General features: G+C 44.1%; 1 protein-coding gene across 2 annotated transcripts in view; it reads right to left on the bottom strand.

The window, feature by feature from the left end:
* LOC142659356 (ras-related protein Rab-7a-like) overlaps positions 1–19843 on the bottom strand; it is a 38807-nt gene extending 18964 nt beyond the window's left edge. Inside the window, exons 1-3 of one of the 2 annotated variants that reach the window (XM_075835428.1) lie at positions 19761–19843; positions 5881–5961; positions 4668–4794 (exon numbers count right to left, since the gene is read on the bottom strand). In XM_075835428.1, the coding sequence (XP_075691543.1) occupies positions 4668–4794; positions 5881–5927 (174 nt within the window). In that variant the 5' untranslated portion in view covers positions 5928–5961; positions 19761–19843. Of the gene's footprint in view, positions 1–4667; positions 4795–5880; positions 5962–6185; positions 6368–19760 lie in introns of those variants that run through there. The other variant, XM_075835429.1, reaches the window with a different exon arrangement.
* Positions 19844–20263: the final 420 nt, after the last annotated feature.

Below are 20263 nucleotides of genomic sequence, written 5' to 3'. Positions count from 1 at the left end.
CTGACATCACTGTTCATATGTGGACAGCGATGTCTGGGGCTTCCCCAGAGCCGGAGTCCCGAGCAGAGCGCTGGTGTCGGCTCTGCTCCGGGACTCTGTGGAATTCCCTGACATCGCTGCCCATATATGGACAGTGTGTCAGGGTCTTGCCCAGAGCGGAGCAGAGCGCTGGTGTCGGCTCTGCTCCTGGACTCTGTGGAATTCCCTGACATCGCTGTCCACATATGAACAGCGATGTCTGGGGCTTCCCCAGAGCCGGAGTCCCGAGCAGAGCGCTGGTGTCGGCTCTGCTCCGGGACTTTGTGGAATTCCCCGACATCGCTGCCCATATATGGACAGTGTGTCAGGGTCTTCCCCAGAGTCCCGGGCAGAGCGCTATTATCGGCTCTGCTTCGGGACTCTGGGGAAGCCTCTGACATTGCTGTCCATACATCGACAATGATGTCAGGGGCTTCCCCAGAGCATGAGTCCCAGTGATGTCAGGAGCACAGCTGGAGTCCCAGGAAGAGCCTACTAGCGCTCTGCCTGGGACTCCAGCTCTGGGCAAGCCCCTGACATCACTGGGGCGGCCTCTACCGAGGGCACTGGGGCAGCCTCTACCGAGGGCACTGGGGCAGCCTCTACCGAGGGCACTGGGGCAGCCTCTACCGAGGGCACTGGGGCAGCCTCTACCGAGGGCACTGGGGCAGCCTCTACCGAGGGCACTGGGGCAGCCTCTACAAGTGGGTGTGTGACAGTATCTGAAGAGGACACTGGCATTATCTAGGGGTGTGTTGCATTATCTACAGAGGGCACTGTGGCCTTATCTACAGAGGGCACTGTGGCCTTATCTACAGAGGGCACTGTGGCCTTATCTACAGAGGGCACTGTGGCCTTATCTACAGAGGGCACTGTGGCCTTATCTACAGAGGGCACTGTGGCCTTATCTACAGAGGGCACTGTGGCCTTATCTACAGAGGGCACTGTGGCCTTATCTACAGAGGGCACTGTGGCCTTATCTACAGAGGGCACTGTGGCCTTATCTACAGAGGGCACTGTGGCCTTATCTACAGAGGGCACTGTGGCCTTATCTACAGAGGGCACTGTGGCCTTATCTACAGAGGGCACTGTGGCCTTATCTACAGAGGGCACTGTGGCCTTATCTACAGAGGGCACTGTGGCCTTATCTACAGAGGGCACTGTGGCCTTATCTACAGAGGGCACTGTGGCCTTATCTACAGAGGGCACTGTGGCCTTATCTACAGAGGGCACTGTGGCCTTATCTACAGAGGGCACTGTGGCCTTATCTACAGAGGGCACTGTGGCCTTATCTACAGAGGGCACTGTGGCCTTATCTACAGAGGGCACTGTGGCCTTATCTACAGAGGGCACTGTGGCCTTATCTACAGAGGGCACTGTGGCCTTATCTACAGAGGGCACTGTGGCCTTATCTACAGAGGGCACTGTGGCCTTATCTACAGAGGGCACTGTGGCCTTATCTACAGAGGGCACTGTGGCCTTATCTACAGAGGGCACTGTGGCCTTATCTACAGAGGGCACTGTGGCCTTATCTACAGAGGGCACTGTGGCCTTATCTACAGAGGGCACTGTGGCCTTATCTACAGAGGGCACTGTGGCCTTATCTACAGAGGGCACTGTGGCCTTATCTACAGAGGGCACTGTGGCCTTATCTACAGAGGGCACTGTGGCCTTATCTACAGAGGGCACTGTGGCCTTATCTACAGAGGGCACTGTGGCCTTATCTACAGAGGGCACTGTGGCCTTATCTACAGAGGGCACTGTGGCCTTATCTACAGAGGGCACTGTGGCCTTATCTACAGAGGGCACTGTGGCCTTATCTACAGAGGGCACTGTGGCCTTATCTACAGAGGGCACTGTGGCCTTATCTACAGAGGGCACTGTGGCCTTATCTACAGAGGGCACTGTGGCCTTATCTACAGAGGGCACTGTGGCCTTATCTAGGGGTGTGTTGCAGCATCCACAGAGGGCACTGCGGCAGCATCCACAGAGGGCACTGCGGCAGCATCCACAGAGGGAACTGCGGCAGCATCCACAGAGGGCACTGCGGCAGCATCCACAGAGGGCACTGCGGCAGCATCCACAGAGGGCACTGCGGCAGCATCCACAGAGGGCACTGCGGCACTATCTAAAAAGGGGCTGCCCAATCTTGACATGTGTGCTAACTGAGCCGCCGGACTGCATTTAGCGACACTTAAACTGGATTGTTGAAATAAGCACGTGGAGAAATAGCTCAAATTTTAAACCCAGCGGTATTATTATAGTAATGTAGTATTATTATTCTAGTAATATAGCGTTATAGTAGTTCAAATAACTAATTGATTAACAATAATTTTGTATTGCATCAAATTTGAAAGTAATGCGGCCCGTCAACTTCCCATTTTTTCTATATGCGGCCCATTTACCCGGCCGAGTTTGAGACCCCTGGTGTAGCCCTAACCTGAGAACTGATAAGCAAGGATCAGATCATCACAGCAAGTGGCTACTGGACAGGGTTTGTCTAGGAATGGCTGCAGCCAGAAGCTGGGCCAGCATGCAGTTTTACTACTAATCATCTTACGCATCATGCACAAGACTGTATGCGCCGGTTGAGTCCCGTCAGTGACCAGAGGAAAGATAGATCATGTCCTATCTTTCCTCGAATCAGAAACTCTAATAATTTTTCACTGACCCGATTTGCCCGCAAAAGTGAATGGGTCCATTAAGGCTATCGGGTGCCACTTGGATGCCGTCAAAAACGGCCTGAGTAGCACAACGGTCGTGTGGATGAGGCGTTCGACACTAACTGCTGTTCAACTGCAAAATTGTGTGGCCAATAACAATGGATTTGCAATAAAACCGATTCCCAGATCGGTTTTAGGCCACATCACAGCCGCTCCGTGTACCTTTGTGGCCAACTATTTAAATTTTAAAGATATTACATTACAACCTCAGATTGGTCTACTTGAAGATAGCCATAGATGTAACGATTTAAAAAAATGGAATATTTGCCCCATGGATTAAAATTAAATAGACGTAGGAAGTTTTTAGTTTTTTTTGTTAAATGCTATGATTATAGTGATAATGTCTGTTAACCAACAATAATCAAACATTAAGGGGATTTCTGCTTTTTATGTTACAGGGCATTTCCATCTTGGACATTTAAGCCCTGTTGAAACAGAGTTTTTAGGGGCGTTTGATGCGGAAACTGCACCAAAAACTGCTCCCATTGATTTCAATAGGAGGCGTTTTTTCCCGCAAGTGGAAAAAACGCTTGCGGGTAAAAGAAGCAACATGACCTACCTTGAGGAGTTTGACCTCAAAAACCCCATTGAAAACATTGGGAAATGGGAAAAAAATGCCACAAACGGCCGCGGCGGCTTTTGACGCGTTTGTTGTAAAAAATAAAAAAAATGCTTGCGGTTTTTGCTTTTTGCCTGTCAAAGAGGTAAAAAAAAAAAAAAGTGTCAAAAAACAAGTGTGGTGCAAAACCACATATAAAAAAATAAAAAATAAAAAAAATGAAGCTGGTTTTTCCGGCTGCAAAAAAAACTCTGCGTGAACTAGGCCTTATGGCATATCCACAGGATATGCCATAAATGTTCGATAGATACAGGCTCCAGCTCTGGGACCCGCATCTATATCTAGAACAGGGCACCTTGACCCACCCATCCTACCTTTCGCTGCGGTCGCTGGGCTAAGGTTTTCCGGAAACAACCTAGCGTGTATTTCTACTCGGCTTACGGACATTCCAAAGAAGTGAATGGGATTTCCGGAAACCACGTAGTTTGCTGTGCTACTCAGTTTCCGTAACTTTCAATCACTTCTATGGGAGTTCTGAAAATGGGGATTATAAACAGTGTATAAAAGAAAAAGTTCTACAACTCTAATGTAGTTTGATTCAATACCTCATTTTCAAGATATTAGTTTGCGGTCAGTGAATAAAAACACTTGTTTAGATCCACAGACTGCAAACTCATCCACTACTTGTCCCAGCTGAGAAGTGGATACAGTTGTATCCAGTCTAGACAATACACTGAGTGAGATTGGGAGATTTATTAACAGTCTTTAAGCCATCCCTATCCTGAGAATAAAGTAGGGATTTCCTTCCTAAGTTTTTATTTGGCCGACACTCCGCTGGTTTTCCTGGAAATGAGTGGTAACGGAGGTGCTTAACAGCCTCTCACGCCCTCCTCGCTTTACAGAAATAACAAGTACTTTTCTACAGGCTATCGTGCAGTAGTTCACGTTGCAGTTTTTTGTTCCTCTTTTCACTTAGATGTGAGGGAGTGAGAGAAGAAACACATGACTGCAGGATCAGACTACACAGGTTTTGTTTGTAGTCTGTAGCCATGGAGACAAGTCTGCGTACACAAAAACTATAGGATATTTTTAATGAAGACCGTTAACAACGTTGCTTCATTTTGCAATTTTGATGTACTGGAGCATACACAAAGGGAAATCTATAAATGGCATTACGCCAGTTTTCTCTCGTGAAGTTCAAAATTATGCAGAGTTCACATGTTGTGGCACGGGCACGTATTTTCAAGTAAATAGGATGCATATAGTGTATGTGTGGATTTAATATGTGACTGTCGTGCAGATGTCTGGCAGTACTTTTGCACAGACAACAGCAGCGTGTGAACATTTACACCTGGATTTGCATTTACCTGTACGGTGACCAGCTTTTCATCTACTCGTAGTTCTTTAGTGAAGAAGTCCGCTCCTATCGTTGCTCTGTAGTAGTTGGTGAAGCGATTATTGACGTATTGGTTCATCAGTGCCGATTTCCCCACTCTACAACAGAGAATTTAGGGTTCACACATTTAATATCAACATGGACATATACACCATTCTCTACTTATGTTAAAGCGAGCCTTCTAGCATTTTTAAGGTCTCAGACCTGCTGACAGGGTGATGTGGGGGAGGGGGAAGGGCATTTTCTCAGTCATGCAAGTTGCTTGACAGAGGTAATGATGTTTAATTCCCCTGGCACGCCAATCGCAAATGCTACTGAGGTGAGAGTTGATGTGCACGCTGCAAGTCCTGACCTGCTCTGAGTGACGGCTCTAGTGGTCTCCAGATTAGCCGCTAGGGCCGTCACTCAGAGCAGGAGTGTAAGATTGTGACCGCCATGCCAGGGGAAACAAATGTCGGTTTCTCAATCATGCAATTTGCATGACCGAGAAAAATTGTATGTTTGCACTGCTCTTCCCCTCCCGTATTAGCTCTTCTGCTGACAGGTTCCCTTTAATGTGTCTTAAAGGGGAATTCCCATTATTTAATGAAGCCATAACATTAGGATCAGTGGGGGGACCACCACCGATCTGTATAGGGAACTGTAACACAGCTGCATTCAAGTTAATTCAATTATTTTGTCTCTCCCAGAGAGAAGACATGCCAGAGGTGTCCAGTGCCATCTTATATTTTCCGGATCTAGCAGAACAGGCCTATAGATGGGTGATTTGGGACGGATAACTCAACTGAACAAGACGTTGAACTTTGATCACGTTTGTTCATCGGCTGATCGTATACTTTATACAACACAAAATATTATCTCCCGATGTAAACAGAGAGACGTGCTGCCGACATGATAGAAATGTATGGGGACGAGCGATCGTAGTAACGCCAGAATGACAAATAACGAGCAGTCTAGTTGGTCGGCGCTCATTTTTACAGCCGATATTGGCCAGTGTAAAAGGACCCTAACCCCATTATATTGGCGGACAGTGGGACGTTGTATAGTTTCAGACCCTGTCAGCAGCTTCTGGGATTCTTTGGATTGGACAAATTGACAGTCATAAGTCATTTCTCGTTACTGTGACCAGAATGTGTGAAATATAAAATTCTAGCTACATCCATTGTATAGAAAGATTCACTTACCCTGCATTCCCAATTAACAGCAGCTTTATATGTTGCCTTGAAAACATCCTAGAACAAGGCTGGAAACAGGTTTGGTTACACCTAGCAGTATAAAAGGAAAACCAGTCCGTCATAAAAGGTTTGATGTGATGTATTGTGTATTCAAGAGGGATTATTAAGTAAACATTTCAAGTAACATGTTATCTACAGGCGATCGCTTGTATACCAATTAAAGGCCACTCGTCAATTTTTTATTATTGCTTCAATGCATCTAAAAAAAAAATGTAAAAAAATAAGGCAAATAGTCATCATGAAAAATATCCTACCATGTTGTGTCCACAGCTCCTTTACAGATCTATGTATCTCCAGATCATCGGACTTCAAACAAATCCTGTATAGTCTGATCCTGCAGTTACACAGATGTACTCTAATTTTATAATCTAGTTTTTTATACAATTTCCTATAAAAGAGACCCCCTGGGACTGAGGTTAATATGCCCTTATGCTTCATGCACATGACAGTGTGTGCCAGCTGAGTCCCATCAGTGATCCGTGGAAAGATATGACATGTCCTATCTTTCCACAGAAAAACTGCCCGGGTGTCACATCGGTCGTGTGCAACTGGCTTTAAGCGGCAGTTCATGAATTATTGCTTGAGGACTAAATTGTAACGAAGAGATCTATCATGCGGATAGGCTCTGTACACATCACATGTATGCTCTGCCATAAAAATATCATTCTTCTTTTTTTTTTTATAGCAAATTACTTTAAAAAAAACAACAAAACACTTTGGGCATAAATTGCCATATAGAACTTATAAACATATGGCGACTGTATTGACAAATGTGATGTGAACAGACTCTTCAGCACTGATATTTCTGTAAGGTAGCCATTCAGTAGTCTCTAATGCTATGTTCACACAGGGCAGATATGCTGCGTAAAAGTACACAGCATATTCCCCCTGGTCCCCGCAGGTCATTCTGGACAAAAAAAAAAAAAAAAGCACACCGAAGCGTCCGCGGCAGAAAACAGCAGGTTAAAATAAAAAAGCCTATACTTTCCCGCAGTCATGGCGTAGCATCCCTCTGCCGTCCTGCAGCCCAGCCTCCTCGGATGTAGTTTCATCCCATGTGACCGCTGCAGCCTGTGATTGGTGGCAGCAGTTACATGGGATAAAACATCATCCCTGGAGGCCGGACTGGAACTGGGTAAGTATGGACTTTTTTTCTGAGTTGCGATTTTTGCAGCGGAATCGCAGCTTTTCTGATGCAAAAATCGCAACATCTGCTAATTGTTGCGGGCTTTACCACCACATTGAATTCAATGGGGAAAACCCGCAACGTAAAAAACAAAAAACGCACCGCAGGTCAATTTACGTTTTTTTGGGCAGATTTTTTTGCGCAACGTGTATGAGGAGATTTGTTTAAATCTCATTCTGCTACTGTATTACCTACCAACAACAGGTGAGAATGATCACTAATTATAACTGTAAATCGAATGAGATCACATCAGTGTTGAATAAATATCGGCTCATTCTCACTCATCATGTTTTCGGGAGATTGTTACCCTCTACCACCTCTATGACCTATAGGAGGGCCAGGAATTTACGGGATATGTTGGTACACAGCTATCATAGAGGTTTACAACCCCAATACGCCTTTGGATCCAAAAGACCCAGATGGGGTTGTTTCAAATGTGGCAGATGTGTTGCATGCCCCAATATTGAGCTTTCCATGACTCGGTATATTCACTCTCATGTACAATCACGCATCACATGGAGTGCTCCACCATTGGGGTTATCTGCTTTGCAATGTGTCCTTGTGACAAGATATATATTGGACTAACATCCAGACAGTTCTGCAGGCGGGTGCGAGAACATTTTTTTAGGTATAGAAGCTGCTTGTGACATTGAAGAGATGTCCATGTTAAAAACCATCCCTCAACCCTTCAAGTTGGAACACAATTGTGATGCCTCGCTCTTCAGAGTAAGAGGAATCGATAGAGTACTGATCGGACCTAGGGGTGGAAATTGGAAAAGAACCCTTGGCCAAAAAGAAACCATGTGGATCATGAAGCTGGGTACACTATACCCCTATGGCTAGAACGAACATAATAGTTTTGTTCTTTCCTATAACGGATATTACATTATCCGCCATTTGTGTTCATGTATTTGTCGCCTTCTCTTTCCCTCTCCTATCTTTGTTCCCTGCCCCACGATGTAGGCCATATAACGGACATGATATGCAAATAAAGTGTATTTATGTCTGAATGTAGGAACGTGATCCTTTTTTTCAATGTGTGATCTTTGATGCCATCTTCGAATGTCTGGTTTTTGGCTTCGGGTGTCTTCTTCGTCAGAACGCTCTTTTTGTTCTCACGTTTTATCTTCACTTTGGCTCTGTGTCTCGTTCAGTGTCAGGGTCCCTGTATTTAAGTATTTCTTAATATCGGGATTACCTCTGTTGATCAAGTAGGATATATATGTACATATTACTTTATCTGCTACTTGTGGAGTATACACTTTTACTTCTTTGCCGACTGTATTGTTATGTATGCGTACTTTGCACTTATGATATACATATCTATTTATACACTCTGACTGTGAATGTGTTTACACAATATCCATTCACTCACACTTAGATATTACATCCATATTCACACATTTTTTGCTCATCTTTATTTATATTTATTTTTCTTGCTTTTCTACTATATAAATGGCAAAACTACATTGACACTTTCTTTCCCCCTCACACATACATTCATTGACTACCACACTGTCTTTCAATTTTTGGGAACACTACTTTTCCTGCCTACGTATCATATATAAAAAAGAGAGAGAGAAGAAGAAGAGAGAGAGAAGAGAGAAGAGAGGAGAGAAGAGAGAAGAGAGGAGAGAAGAGAGAGAGAGAAGAGAGAAGAGAGAGAGAGAAGAAGAAGAGAGAGAGGAGAGAGAAGAGAGAGAAGAGAGAGAAGAGAGAGAAGAGAGAGAGAGAAGAGAGAGAGAGGAGAGAGAGAGAAGAGAGAGAGAAGAGAGAGAGAGAAGAGAGAGAGAGAAGAGAGAGAGAGAGAAGAGAGAGAGAGAAGAGAGAGAAGAGAGAGAGAGAAGAGAGAGAGAGGAGAGAGAGAGAGGAGAGAGGAGAGAGAGGAGAGAGGAGAGAGAGGAGAGAGAGAGAGAGAAAGTGAAAACTTATAATGAAGTAAATACGAAAATATCTCTCTAACATTTGTTTATTTTTCGGGCTTTTATTCAGTATTCGCAACGAACTTCTATACGTTTTTTTTTTTACTCATCACTTTTTGGGCACTTATTTTTGTACTTCACGTTTGCTGTGCCACATCACTTTTTTTAAATTATATTTTATTATTTTTTCTTGTACCATGGAGTCCTCCTACACACATACATACATGATATAGATTATATATATATATATATATATATATATATACACACACACACAGTGAAGGAAATATGTATTTGATCCCTTGCTGATTTTGTAAGTTTGCCCACTGTCAAAGTCATGAACAGTCTAGAATTTTTAGGCTAGGTTAATTTTACCAGTGAGAGATAGATTATATATAAAAAAAAACCAAAAAAACAGAAAATCACATAGTCAAAATTATATATATCTATTTGCATTGTGCACAGAGAAATAAGTATTTGATCCCCTACCAAGCATTAAGGGTATGTTCACACGGCCAAATTTCAGACGTATACGAGGCGTATTATGCCTCGTTTTACGTCTGAAAATAGGGCTACAATACGTCGGCAAACATCTGCCCATTCATTTGAATGGGTTTGCCGACGTACTGTGCCGACGACCTGTAATTTACGAGTCGTCGTTTGACAGCTGTCAAACGACGACCCGTAAATTTACTGCCTCGGCAAAGAAGTGCAGGGCACTTCTTTGCCACGTAATTTGAGCCGTTCTTCATTGAAATCAATGAAGCACGGCTCAAGGTTTACTAGCGTCACAGACGCCTCGTAAATTACGAGGAGGAGCTTTTACGTGTGAAACGAGGCAGCTGTTAACAGTCTGTCTTTTCACACGTAACTGCCTCTCAGCGTGTGAACATACCCTAAGCGTTCAGCCTCCTCCAGACCAGTTACACGCTCCAAATCAACTTGGTGCCTGCATTAAAGACAGCTGTCTTACATGGTCACCTGTATAAAAGACTCCTGTCCACAGACTCAATTAATCAGTCTGACTCTAACCTCTACAACATGGGCAAGACCAAAGAGCTTTCTAAGGATGTCAGGGACAAGATCATAGACCTACAAAACCATAAGTAAGACGCTGGGTGAGAAGGAGACAACTGTTGGTGCAATAGTAAGAAAATGGAAGACATACAAAATGACTGTCAATCGACATCGATCTGGGGCTCCATGCAAAATATCACCTCGTGGGGTATCCTTGATCCCGAGGAAGGTGAGAGCTCATCCGAAAACTACACGGGGGGAACTTGTTAATGATTTCAAGGCAGCTGGGACCACAGTCACCAAGAAAACCATTGGTAACACATTACGCCGTAATGGATTAAAATCCTGCAGTGCCCGCAAGGTCCCCCTGCTCAAGAAGGCACATGTACAGGCCCGTCTGAAGTTTGCAAATGAACATCTGGATGATTCTGAGAGTTATTGGGAGAAGGTGCTGTGGTCAGATGAGACTAAAATTGAGCTCTTTGGCATTAACTCAACTCGCCGTGTTTGGAGGAAGAGAAATACTGCCTATGACCCAAAGAACACCGTCCCCACTGTCAAGCATGGAGGTGGAAACATTATGTTTTCGGGGTGTTTCTCTGCGAAGGGCACAGTACTACTTCACCACATCAATGGGAGAATGGATGGAGCCATGTACCGTCAAATCCTGAGTGACAACCTCCTTCCCTCCACCAGGACATTAAAAATGGCTCGTGGCTGGGTCTTCCACTACGACAATGACCCGAAACATACAGCCAAGGCAACAAAGGAGTGGCTCAAAAAGAAGCACATTAAGGTCATGGAGTGGCCTAGCCAGTCTCCAGACCTTAATCCCATCGAAAACTTATGGAGGGAGCTGAAGATCCAAGTTGCCAAGCGACAGCCTCGAAATCGTAAGGATTTAGGCTGGGTTCACACGATCATGTTACGTCCGTAACGTACGGAACGTATTTCGGCCGGAAGACCCGGACCGAACACCCTGCAGGGAGTCGGGCTCCTAGCATCATAGTGATGTACGATGTTAGGAGTCCCTGCCTCTGCGTGGAACTACTGTCCCGTACTGTAATCATGATTACAGTACGGGACAGTTGTCCTGCAGCGAGGCAGGGACTCCTAGCATCGTACATCACTATGATGCTAGGAGCCCGGCTCCCTGCACTGTGTTCGGTCCGGGTCTTCCGGCCGAAATACGTTCCGTACATTACAGACGTAACATGGTCGTGTGAACCCAGCCTTACAGATGATCTGCAAAGAGGAGTGGGCCAAAATTCCATCTAACGTGTGCAAACCTCATCATCAACTACAAAAACCGTCTGACTGCTGTGCTTGCCAACAAGGGTTTTGCCACCAAGTATTAAGTCTTGTTTGCCAAAGGGATCAAATACTTATTTCTCTGTGCACATAAATATATATAATTTTGACAATGTGATTTTTTGTAAATATAATCTATCTCTCACTGGTAAAATTAACCTAGCCTAAAAATTCTAGACTGTTCATGTCTTTGACAGTGGGCAAACGTACAAAATCAGCAAGGGATCAAATACTTATTTCCTTCACTGTATAAAATCACAATCTGTACCATATATATGGATGATTACTCCGCTTCCATCAAGCATATGCAGTTGTCATCCTTTCTTATTTGTTCTATTCTCTTGAGGTGTCCCTTTCCCATCAAATCCTATTGCCCTCCTGACTTAGTATCAGGTACGACCATGCTTTTGAATAGGAGCTCATATCTGTCCCTCCCTTCTGTTGCTGGGCTACGCCACATACTGCTTTTGTATGCGTGCGGCGTGGCTAGCCAATTCTCGCCTCCGTCACTACTCCCACTATATGAGTTGGATCATACGCCACATGACCGCGCCTCCTCTGGCTTCATACTCTGACCATGCCCCGCATGTGTGGGTCCTGGAGTGCACGGGCATGATACTCTTGCATCTTCCCCGTGTTCTCCTGGACCTAGGGAGGTATTTTAGGCAGGTAGGACTTCAATCTAAGACTTTGATAGGACATTTGCTGCCTGGGTGTATACCTACTGTTTTTCACCTGATGACTCTCTGAACGCAACATACCTACGTTTAAGATGCAACAATTAAGCTGCTCAGGCTACACATGGGGATAGTTAGGATTTGGTGTATATAGGGAGATGTTTGTATGCATCTTACTATGACCACATTATAGTATGGGGCCTTTGCTCGGTTTTGCCACTGTATTACGCTGCAGATTTTCCGCAGTAATTACAAAAATTGTGGACATACCCCAATTGTATACCTACCAACCCTCCCGGATTCCGGGTGGAGCCCCGCTGTCCCGGGCAGCCGGGATGATGTCCCGCTGTCAACTGTAACTGCGTGTTCAGGACAGAGACGCAGTTCAACCCAATGCTGAAGCAGGAGATAATCTGCTCCCTGCTTCAGCATCAGTTAGGAGCAAAGGGAGCTCCTCTGCTCACCGAGTACTCCCCGTACACAGCGCTATTTAAGCCCTTGACGTCACTGTCCATATAGGTCAGTGGCTGCTCTGGAGCGGAATCCGCGTTGCCGGGAATTCCGCTCCTCGATGTAACCCCTGAGGTCACTGTCCATATATGAATAGCGACGTCAGTGGCTCCTTCTGCAGCGTAATCCCCTGGGTGGGGATTCTGCTCCTAGAGGGACTCCCAATGGCGCTATCTTCAGGGGGTTAGTTCTATCTACTGGGACTGTGGCACTATCTACATGGGCACTGATCCTTTATATATGGGCACTGGCACTAGGGGCAGCTAAGGGGGCATTATACTGTATGGTGGCAGCTATTTGGCATTATATGGTGTGGGAGGCACGATACTGTGTGGGCTGAATCAGGTGTGTATGGGGAATACCAATATATGAAGACATTCTGCACTGACATTTTCTTGGTGCACAGAGCAGGAGTACATGACGTTATAAAACAGCGTTTACTGTGGCCACTGTTTTTAACATAATAAATGAGGAAATTAAACTCATATTATACTAGATGCTATATACATTGGATGATGTGCTTCCTTGCTTTCTGTCTTTATATATTGATAAATATGTCTGCCCCTTTTGATGGACAAATCAAAAGCAGAGGTATGACAGGTTTGGCGGGAGGGGAGTAGACGACAGGTTTCCACTGGGACCAGCAGAAAGAATACTAATGATGGGGTAGACACAGATTATATAGAAATACTATTCCTTTATTTCAGATGACTGCACAGTATCATTTTTCTCTTAATCTCACTCCATCTGCAGTGTTTTTCCTTTGTACGTCTTGCCAAAAAGCTAGACTGGATTCCAGCAGAATCTTTATTTCCTTGATCAGTATTTTGCTTCAGTATTTGTAAGCCAAACTTTTAGGAGTGGCGCCTTCACAGGAAAAGAATAATGGAAAGATTTTCACCTCTTTCATATTTTAGATCCACTTTTGGTTTTGACTTACAAATACGGACCGAAATACTACCGTGTAAAAGAGGCCAAAGGGGAAGGTTTTGTTACTTCCTTCCACTGGGATCCAGCAGTTTTTCTGGCAGTATGGTCTTCAAATACAGTCATGTAAATGAGCCTTTAAAAGGGGTTTTCCCACCACAGTAAGTGACAGAATATTTCTAAGATATCTAGGTATCCAAATACCAGGACCCTCCCAAATCTCAGAATAAAAGGGGACTCCTCACTAGTTAAAGAGCCTCTGTCACCACATAAGTGCCCTCTCTCTTACATAATGTGATCGGTGCTGTAATGTAGATCACAGCAGTGGTTTTTATTTAGAAAAACAATCAATTTTGACAGAGTTATGACCTATTTTAGATTTATGCTAATGACTTTCTTAAAAGACAACTGGGCGTGTTTTTACTTTTTGACCAAGTGGGTGTTGTACAGAGGAGTGTATGACGCTGACCAATCAGCGGCATACACTTCTCTCCATTCATGTACTCATTACGAGATCACGATGTGCTGTCACTTACTCACACATTAACGTTACTGAAGTGTCTTGAGAGTGAATAGACATCGCTCCCAGCCAGGATGCAATGTCCATTCACAATCAACAATTCAGTAACATTTGTGTGGGACTTACAGCACATAGAGATCACGCTTGCAGTCATTAAGTCCCACACAAACGTTACCGAGTTGTCGGGATTGTGAATAGACATCACGTCCTGGCTGGAAGCGATGTCTATTCACTCTCAAGGCACTTCAGTAACGTTAATATGTAAGTGAAGGCACATCGTGATCTCGCAAGATCACGATGTCTGAGTACAGAATGGATAGAAGTGTATGACGCTGATTGGTCAGCGTCATACACTTCTCTTTACAACGTTCACTTGGTCAAAATGTAAAAACACACCAAGTTGTTTTAAGTAAGTCATTAGCATAAATCTAAAATAGGTCATAACTTTGTCAAAATTGATCGTTTTTCTAAATAAAAAACACTGCTGTTATCTACATTACAGCGCCGGTCACATTATGTAGGAGATAGGGCACTTATAATGTGGCGACAGAGCCTCTTTAAGCCCCTTCACAGAGTTTTCAAGCTCCGTTACTCTCCTGACCACACACAGCAGTGGCAAAGATACTTCCAAAACAGTGGGAAATTATTTATTTCCAGGATCAGCAGAAGTCCCCTGATCAGGATGTTCTGTATTGTAGCGATAAGCCTCAACATTCTAAGATAGGAATAACCCTTTATAATTAGTAGTCTCTTTAATTTACAGGAATGCATAAAGAAATGCAGCATTTACGCTGCGCCTCTCTGTAAATTATATCTGTGTAAACTCCTGGTTCCTGTCACATGAGTGTTTCGCATCACAGTATGACAGACATCATGAGTCTACAAGGCATATAAATGACACGGAAGTTCTGAATTGCATTTTTGAGCTTTAAAATGCTGTTACATAAAATTTAGCTGAAATAGGGCCATGTCCTGTACTCCGTGATCATCATCCGGTGTAAGTAGTAGTACATTAGAACATCTCTGCTGCCCACGATAAATAGTTTGAATATCGCTGTTTTCTTGGTGAAGATTATGTGGCTTCATGCATTCGACTGTATCACAGATGCGTGTTGTACAGATATGTATTCTAAGGAATCACTTAGGCCCATATTGTACCTCTGTGTGCCTCTGGTTTCATAAACAGTCAAAGGCTGAGTTCACATCAGCGTTGCTTTCCGTTGTGGCTGAGCTTTCCATCGGGGGAACCCCTCAACGGAAAAGGCAAACGGAAACCTTCGCTTCCGTTTGTATCACCATTGATCTCAATGGTGACAGAAGCTTTGCTAATGCGACTGCGCTATTAATTCAGTCAAAACAACGGAACCTTTTCACAACGGTGACAAATGGAAACCATTAGCAAACTTTGTCACGGTTTCAGTTTGCCTTGCCGTTGAGGGGTTCCCCCGATGGAAAGCTCAGACAGAACCCCTCAACGGAAAGACAACACTGATGTGCACAGGTCCATAGAGTGTTTTTTTTCCCCTCATATATCAAAAATCGCAATCAGTGGGAGTCACAAAAACCCTACAAGATCTGTCATATTGGATTGACGTGATAAAAGTCTATTGTCAGAACAAAAACATTTAAAGGGGTTTTCCAGGTTCTGACAACTGATGACCTATCCACTGGATAGGTCAAAAGTACATGATCTGTGGGGTTCAGACACCCGAGCCCCCCACAGAACAGCTGCGCCACTGCCTCCGTGCACCGGACGTACATGCCAGAAGCAGTTAGCTCCTGCGACGGAATAGCGGCCGAGCTGCAGTACTGCTGCTCTGCTACTATTCAAGTGAATAGGAGCGGACCTGCAGTTCTGTAGCACGGACACTATGCAATGGTCAGAGCCAACTGCTTCCGGGCTCCGTCAATAGCATTATGCGCAACAACATCTGGTGCCCGCAGGCCACCAGAGCGGCTTATCGGTGTGAGGCCCGGGTGTCAGACCTGCACCGATGACCCATCTGGTGGATAGGTCATCAGTTGTCAGAAGCCAGACAACCCCTTTAAAAAGTTTGTGGCATGGCAACACTAGTTAGGGTGGCATCATTGTTCTGGCACTACTGCACCAGACTTAATGTGTTTGCAGTTCCAGCGGTAAGCAGCATCTACATGTGTCACAGACCCATTTGGCCAATTAGCTTAACACTATGGATGTCGTATGGATATTTAATGAAGAATTTGCAGTCTCATTACATTTTCAACCACAGGTCTAAGGCATGATGCACAGTGTAAAGCTGTGTATATGGAGGCACACTTATTAGGGAGTGATTAATATGGAATCTGTAAGGCCCCTATACACCTCTAAGGGTACCATATTGCAACTCCGTACAACTCGAAAATTATATGGACCTGTAATACGCTCATGTGGCTGACGCACATTACTTTTACATTTTTTTAATTATTTATTTAAATATTTCATTATTTAATTTTCATAAACATTGGTCACTATCATACTGTAAAGAAGACTTTATAAAAATAAATGTCTATAATACAGAAAGTATTGAAATGTACCTAATTTTTAAGGTGACTTTTCAGAATAAGCTGTCATGTGTGTGCACATGAGGAATAACAATATTTCTGGCCATTATTGATTTATATTTTGCATTATTTAGCAGTTTTCCCCTCTGCAGGCGCCCTCTATTTCAGTTTTCTCTGAGCTAGTGGGTGGGGCCTAACTGCTATCCTATCTTCTATACATAGGCATACATAGATTAGGAGAATCCTGCTTTCTCTCGATCACATATATAAAGCTGCAGGAGCATTATACAGCAGTAATGAGTAGTCTGGCTGTGAATCTAGCATTGACCTATAAGGCTGGGTTCACACGAGCATGTACGGTCCGTAATGGACGGAACGTATTTCGGCCGCAAGTCCCGGACCGAACACACTGCAGGGAGCCGGGCTACTAGCAGTTATGTATGACGCTAGGAGTCCCTGCCTCACTGCGGGACAACTGTCCCATACTGTAATCATGTTTTCAGTACGGGACAGTTGTCCGGCAGCGAGGCAGGGACTCCTAGCGTCATAGATAACTATGATGCTAGGATCCCGGTTCCCTGCAGTATGTTCGGTTCGGGAAATGCGGCCGACGTACGGACCGTATATCACGGACCGAACACGCTTGTGTGTGAGACTCCTTACATGCAGTCGCATGACCATGCAGCTGGTTTTTATCTCCTGCTTGTGTGACGTCCTGAACACTGGTTATCTCCCATCTCTCCCTGTAGAACAGGGCTACACGCAGCACATGCCTCTGACCTCCATTGCACCCTGCTCCCCCCCCCCCAACCCTGTTTTGGTAGGTATTGTATGTCACATGCTGGGAAGCAGATAGTACAGAGTATAGCAGCAGAGCTGTGTCTCTGTAGCAGGCTGAGTAATTACAGCACTACTTTACACATTGTAACAGAGGGGCACACAGGCAGCTGTAAAAACATATCTGCAATGTGTGAGAGGGGAGGGGAATTATGGGAACTGTAGTCCTTTACATTGTAATCCTGCCCACAGTGAGCACTAGCAAAGTTTAAAACAATAGTTCTGTACAGAACTGGGTGCGATAACGAAAAATAACTACTTGTAGGCTATTATGGCATCGCCTGGTAAGCATTCGGTCACATATAGATACTTTACTGTATTATTTTTTTTTTATTATTAGCTTGGAACAGGGGTCCCAAACCCCTGGATCTTCCTCACTGCACCTCCTGCAAGTGATGAGGAGCTTGAATACAGAGTAGGTGATAGATGTCTGATTGCTGGGACCCTACTGGTTGTAATAATGGGGGACCTGCACCACCCTTTCCTCTTCACTGCTCGACTTCAGTGAAGAGGACTTTGAAAGGAGCACGTATGCCACCACTCCATTTAATGTCTATGGGACTGACGGAAACAGCCAAGTGCTGTACTCTGCTGTTTCCGTCATTCCCATAGACATTGAATGGAGCAGCAGTGTGCATGCTTGACAACAGCTCCATTCAATGTCCTCCTCACTGCGGTCACACAGTATGGATGAACAGGGGTTTTGGGACTCCCGTTCGCTGGTGCCCTGAGTGATCAGACATTTATCACCGATTCTGTGCATAGGTAATAATTCTCGATTCCAGGAATACTCCCTTAAGCACAGATTTGACTAGGGGATATTAAATGTCACTATTTGTGTAGCAATAGAACTACTGGGAGGTGTCATTAATGAGACACTTTCGTATCGATTTCACTTTAGCACAAGATTATACATTTCAAAATCCCAGCAGCAAAAATAGGTAAATGTGTGAATGAAGAAGATCTCGTACTAGCCGCAGAACATGTGCAGTGGGGGTCTGGGGGATTTAAAGAAATGGCTGTGTAATTGTGTCACGACATAAAGGCTCATATTAAATTTCTGTAGGTAGGTGTACGGTATGACAACACTAGAAAGGTTGGGAACATGTAATCTCTGCCTCCAGTGTAGTACTTAAGCTTTGGATAACAGGCCGTACATTCCGCTGGATTGCTCAGGAAAACAAGAACGTCTTTGTTTTGTACATAGTATTGTAGACAAGGAAACCTGATAAAATGTAACTTATCACTAAACAATACTCATAGTTTAAACCACGATTGTGTAATTTAAACTATTCTACTAAGGCATCATGCATTGTGTTCATGGAGCCTGTACAGCGTAATACAGTAACTATGACATACCTATGAAAACCTCCATAATACAGCATCAGATGGAGCACATTATACCACTATATAAATCTGACAGAAAAAAACACCATATAAAAAAAAAAAAAAAAATGGGAGATAGTTTGGCCCTGTAGACTTTTACGGGTGCAGTATTACATTATTGTATGGTGCCATAGTACAGCAACGTGCATGAGCCCCAATTTAAATTCTCACACGTGGTAACTAGAACGTTTTCACCGCTGGCCATTTAGAATGGGCTGTCTGCTCAATTTCCCTGCAGCAGAAATGAAAGGACCCAATGAAAATGAAAGGGTGTCCACAGCATCCATTGATCTCAATCAGGGACCTGCACGTTTCCAGCGCCCACTCTGAATGTGATACATATATATGACCCATTTAGGCAGATAGAAATGGGGTCCCCAATTATTATAGTTATCTCATAGGAGACTGATGGACCACCGACTTCTATTGTTAAAAGGAGAAAAACCTTGGTATTAACCTTTCCTATACCGGCATAGTAGGGGAAAAAAAGAACATTTTCTAAGTGGCTCCAATCAGCAGGTTATTCCTGAGATCATCTGATCTGCAATATAAAAGTGTTTTCCGTTATGCCTTTCTATACCTTGCCAATTCCAATGCTACAACCCTTTATCACACCTGACATAGTGTGTGTAATATATATATATATATACACACACACACACACACACACACACACTGCTTGGATAATCAAAATGCAGCACAGATTTCACATTAACAGCACATTTTCTGTCTTCGTGGACGACCCTGTTGGAATATATTTATTTATAGTTATTTTTTACACAGTGAAGCTCATTCTTGTGTGAATATCCTCACACTAAATCTAAAGAGTCTCATCCTGAAAAAACTGTATCCAAGTTTGGATAATTACTCCTATGTGGATCCAAAACTCAGAATTACCTTTGACCTGGGGTTAGTTTGTATCCATTGAATAAACTAAAAATGCAACACTGAAACGCTCCAGCAGTATATTATAGCAGCTATACCGTGCCAGGGCTGTCATACATCTCAGTACATACCTTGTGCCTGGATCCCAAGACTTTATGAAACCTGGAAAGTGATTGTAGGAGGATTCGGAATTCACATTTACTGGGTTCCTGCTTCTTGAGCATTTGAGTGGAGGGGGAGGAGGAGGACTAGAAGGACTAGATGAGGGGAGGTGTCTTTCAACTAAAATGCATCAAACAAAAACTTTAACACCTTTACTGCCATTGGCAAACTTGCAGGCACTGTAGAGATAATGAAACCTGCTGGCCCAGAAATCAGATCTGCACAGGGGTAAAGGTCACTATGTTAAAAAAAAATAAACCATGTGGATGGGGTTTGTGGCATAAATTCCGAGCTGTGCAGAAGGTAATAATAATAATATAATCATAGAGCCTATAACAATCCACAGTGAAGGAGGCCATACACCTTTGATAGCTGTCGGACGAACACTCCTTTAGTCTACAGCAATTCCTTCCGACCCGCCATACACTTGCACCCAGCAGAGCGTGCGTATGTACTTCACGGGAAAAGGGGA

Source organism: Rhinoderma darwinii, chromosome 8 (assembly GCF_050947455.1).
Source record: "Rhinoderma darwinii isolate aRhiDar2 chromosome 8, aRhiDar2.hap1, whole genome shotgun sequence".
NCBI classification, from domain to species: Eukaryota; Metazoa; Chordata; class Amphibia; order Anura; family Rhinodermatidae; genus Rhinoderma; species Rhinoderma darwinii.
The sequence above is the reverse complement of the archived record's forward strand: the minus strand, read 5'-3'. Positions and strand labels throughout refer to the sequence as shown.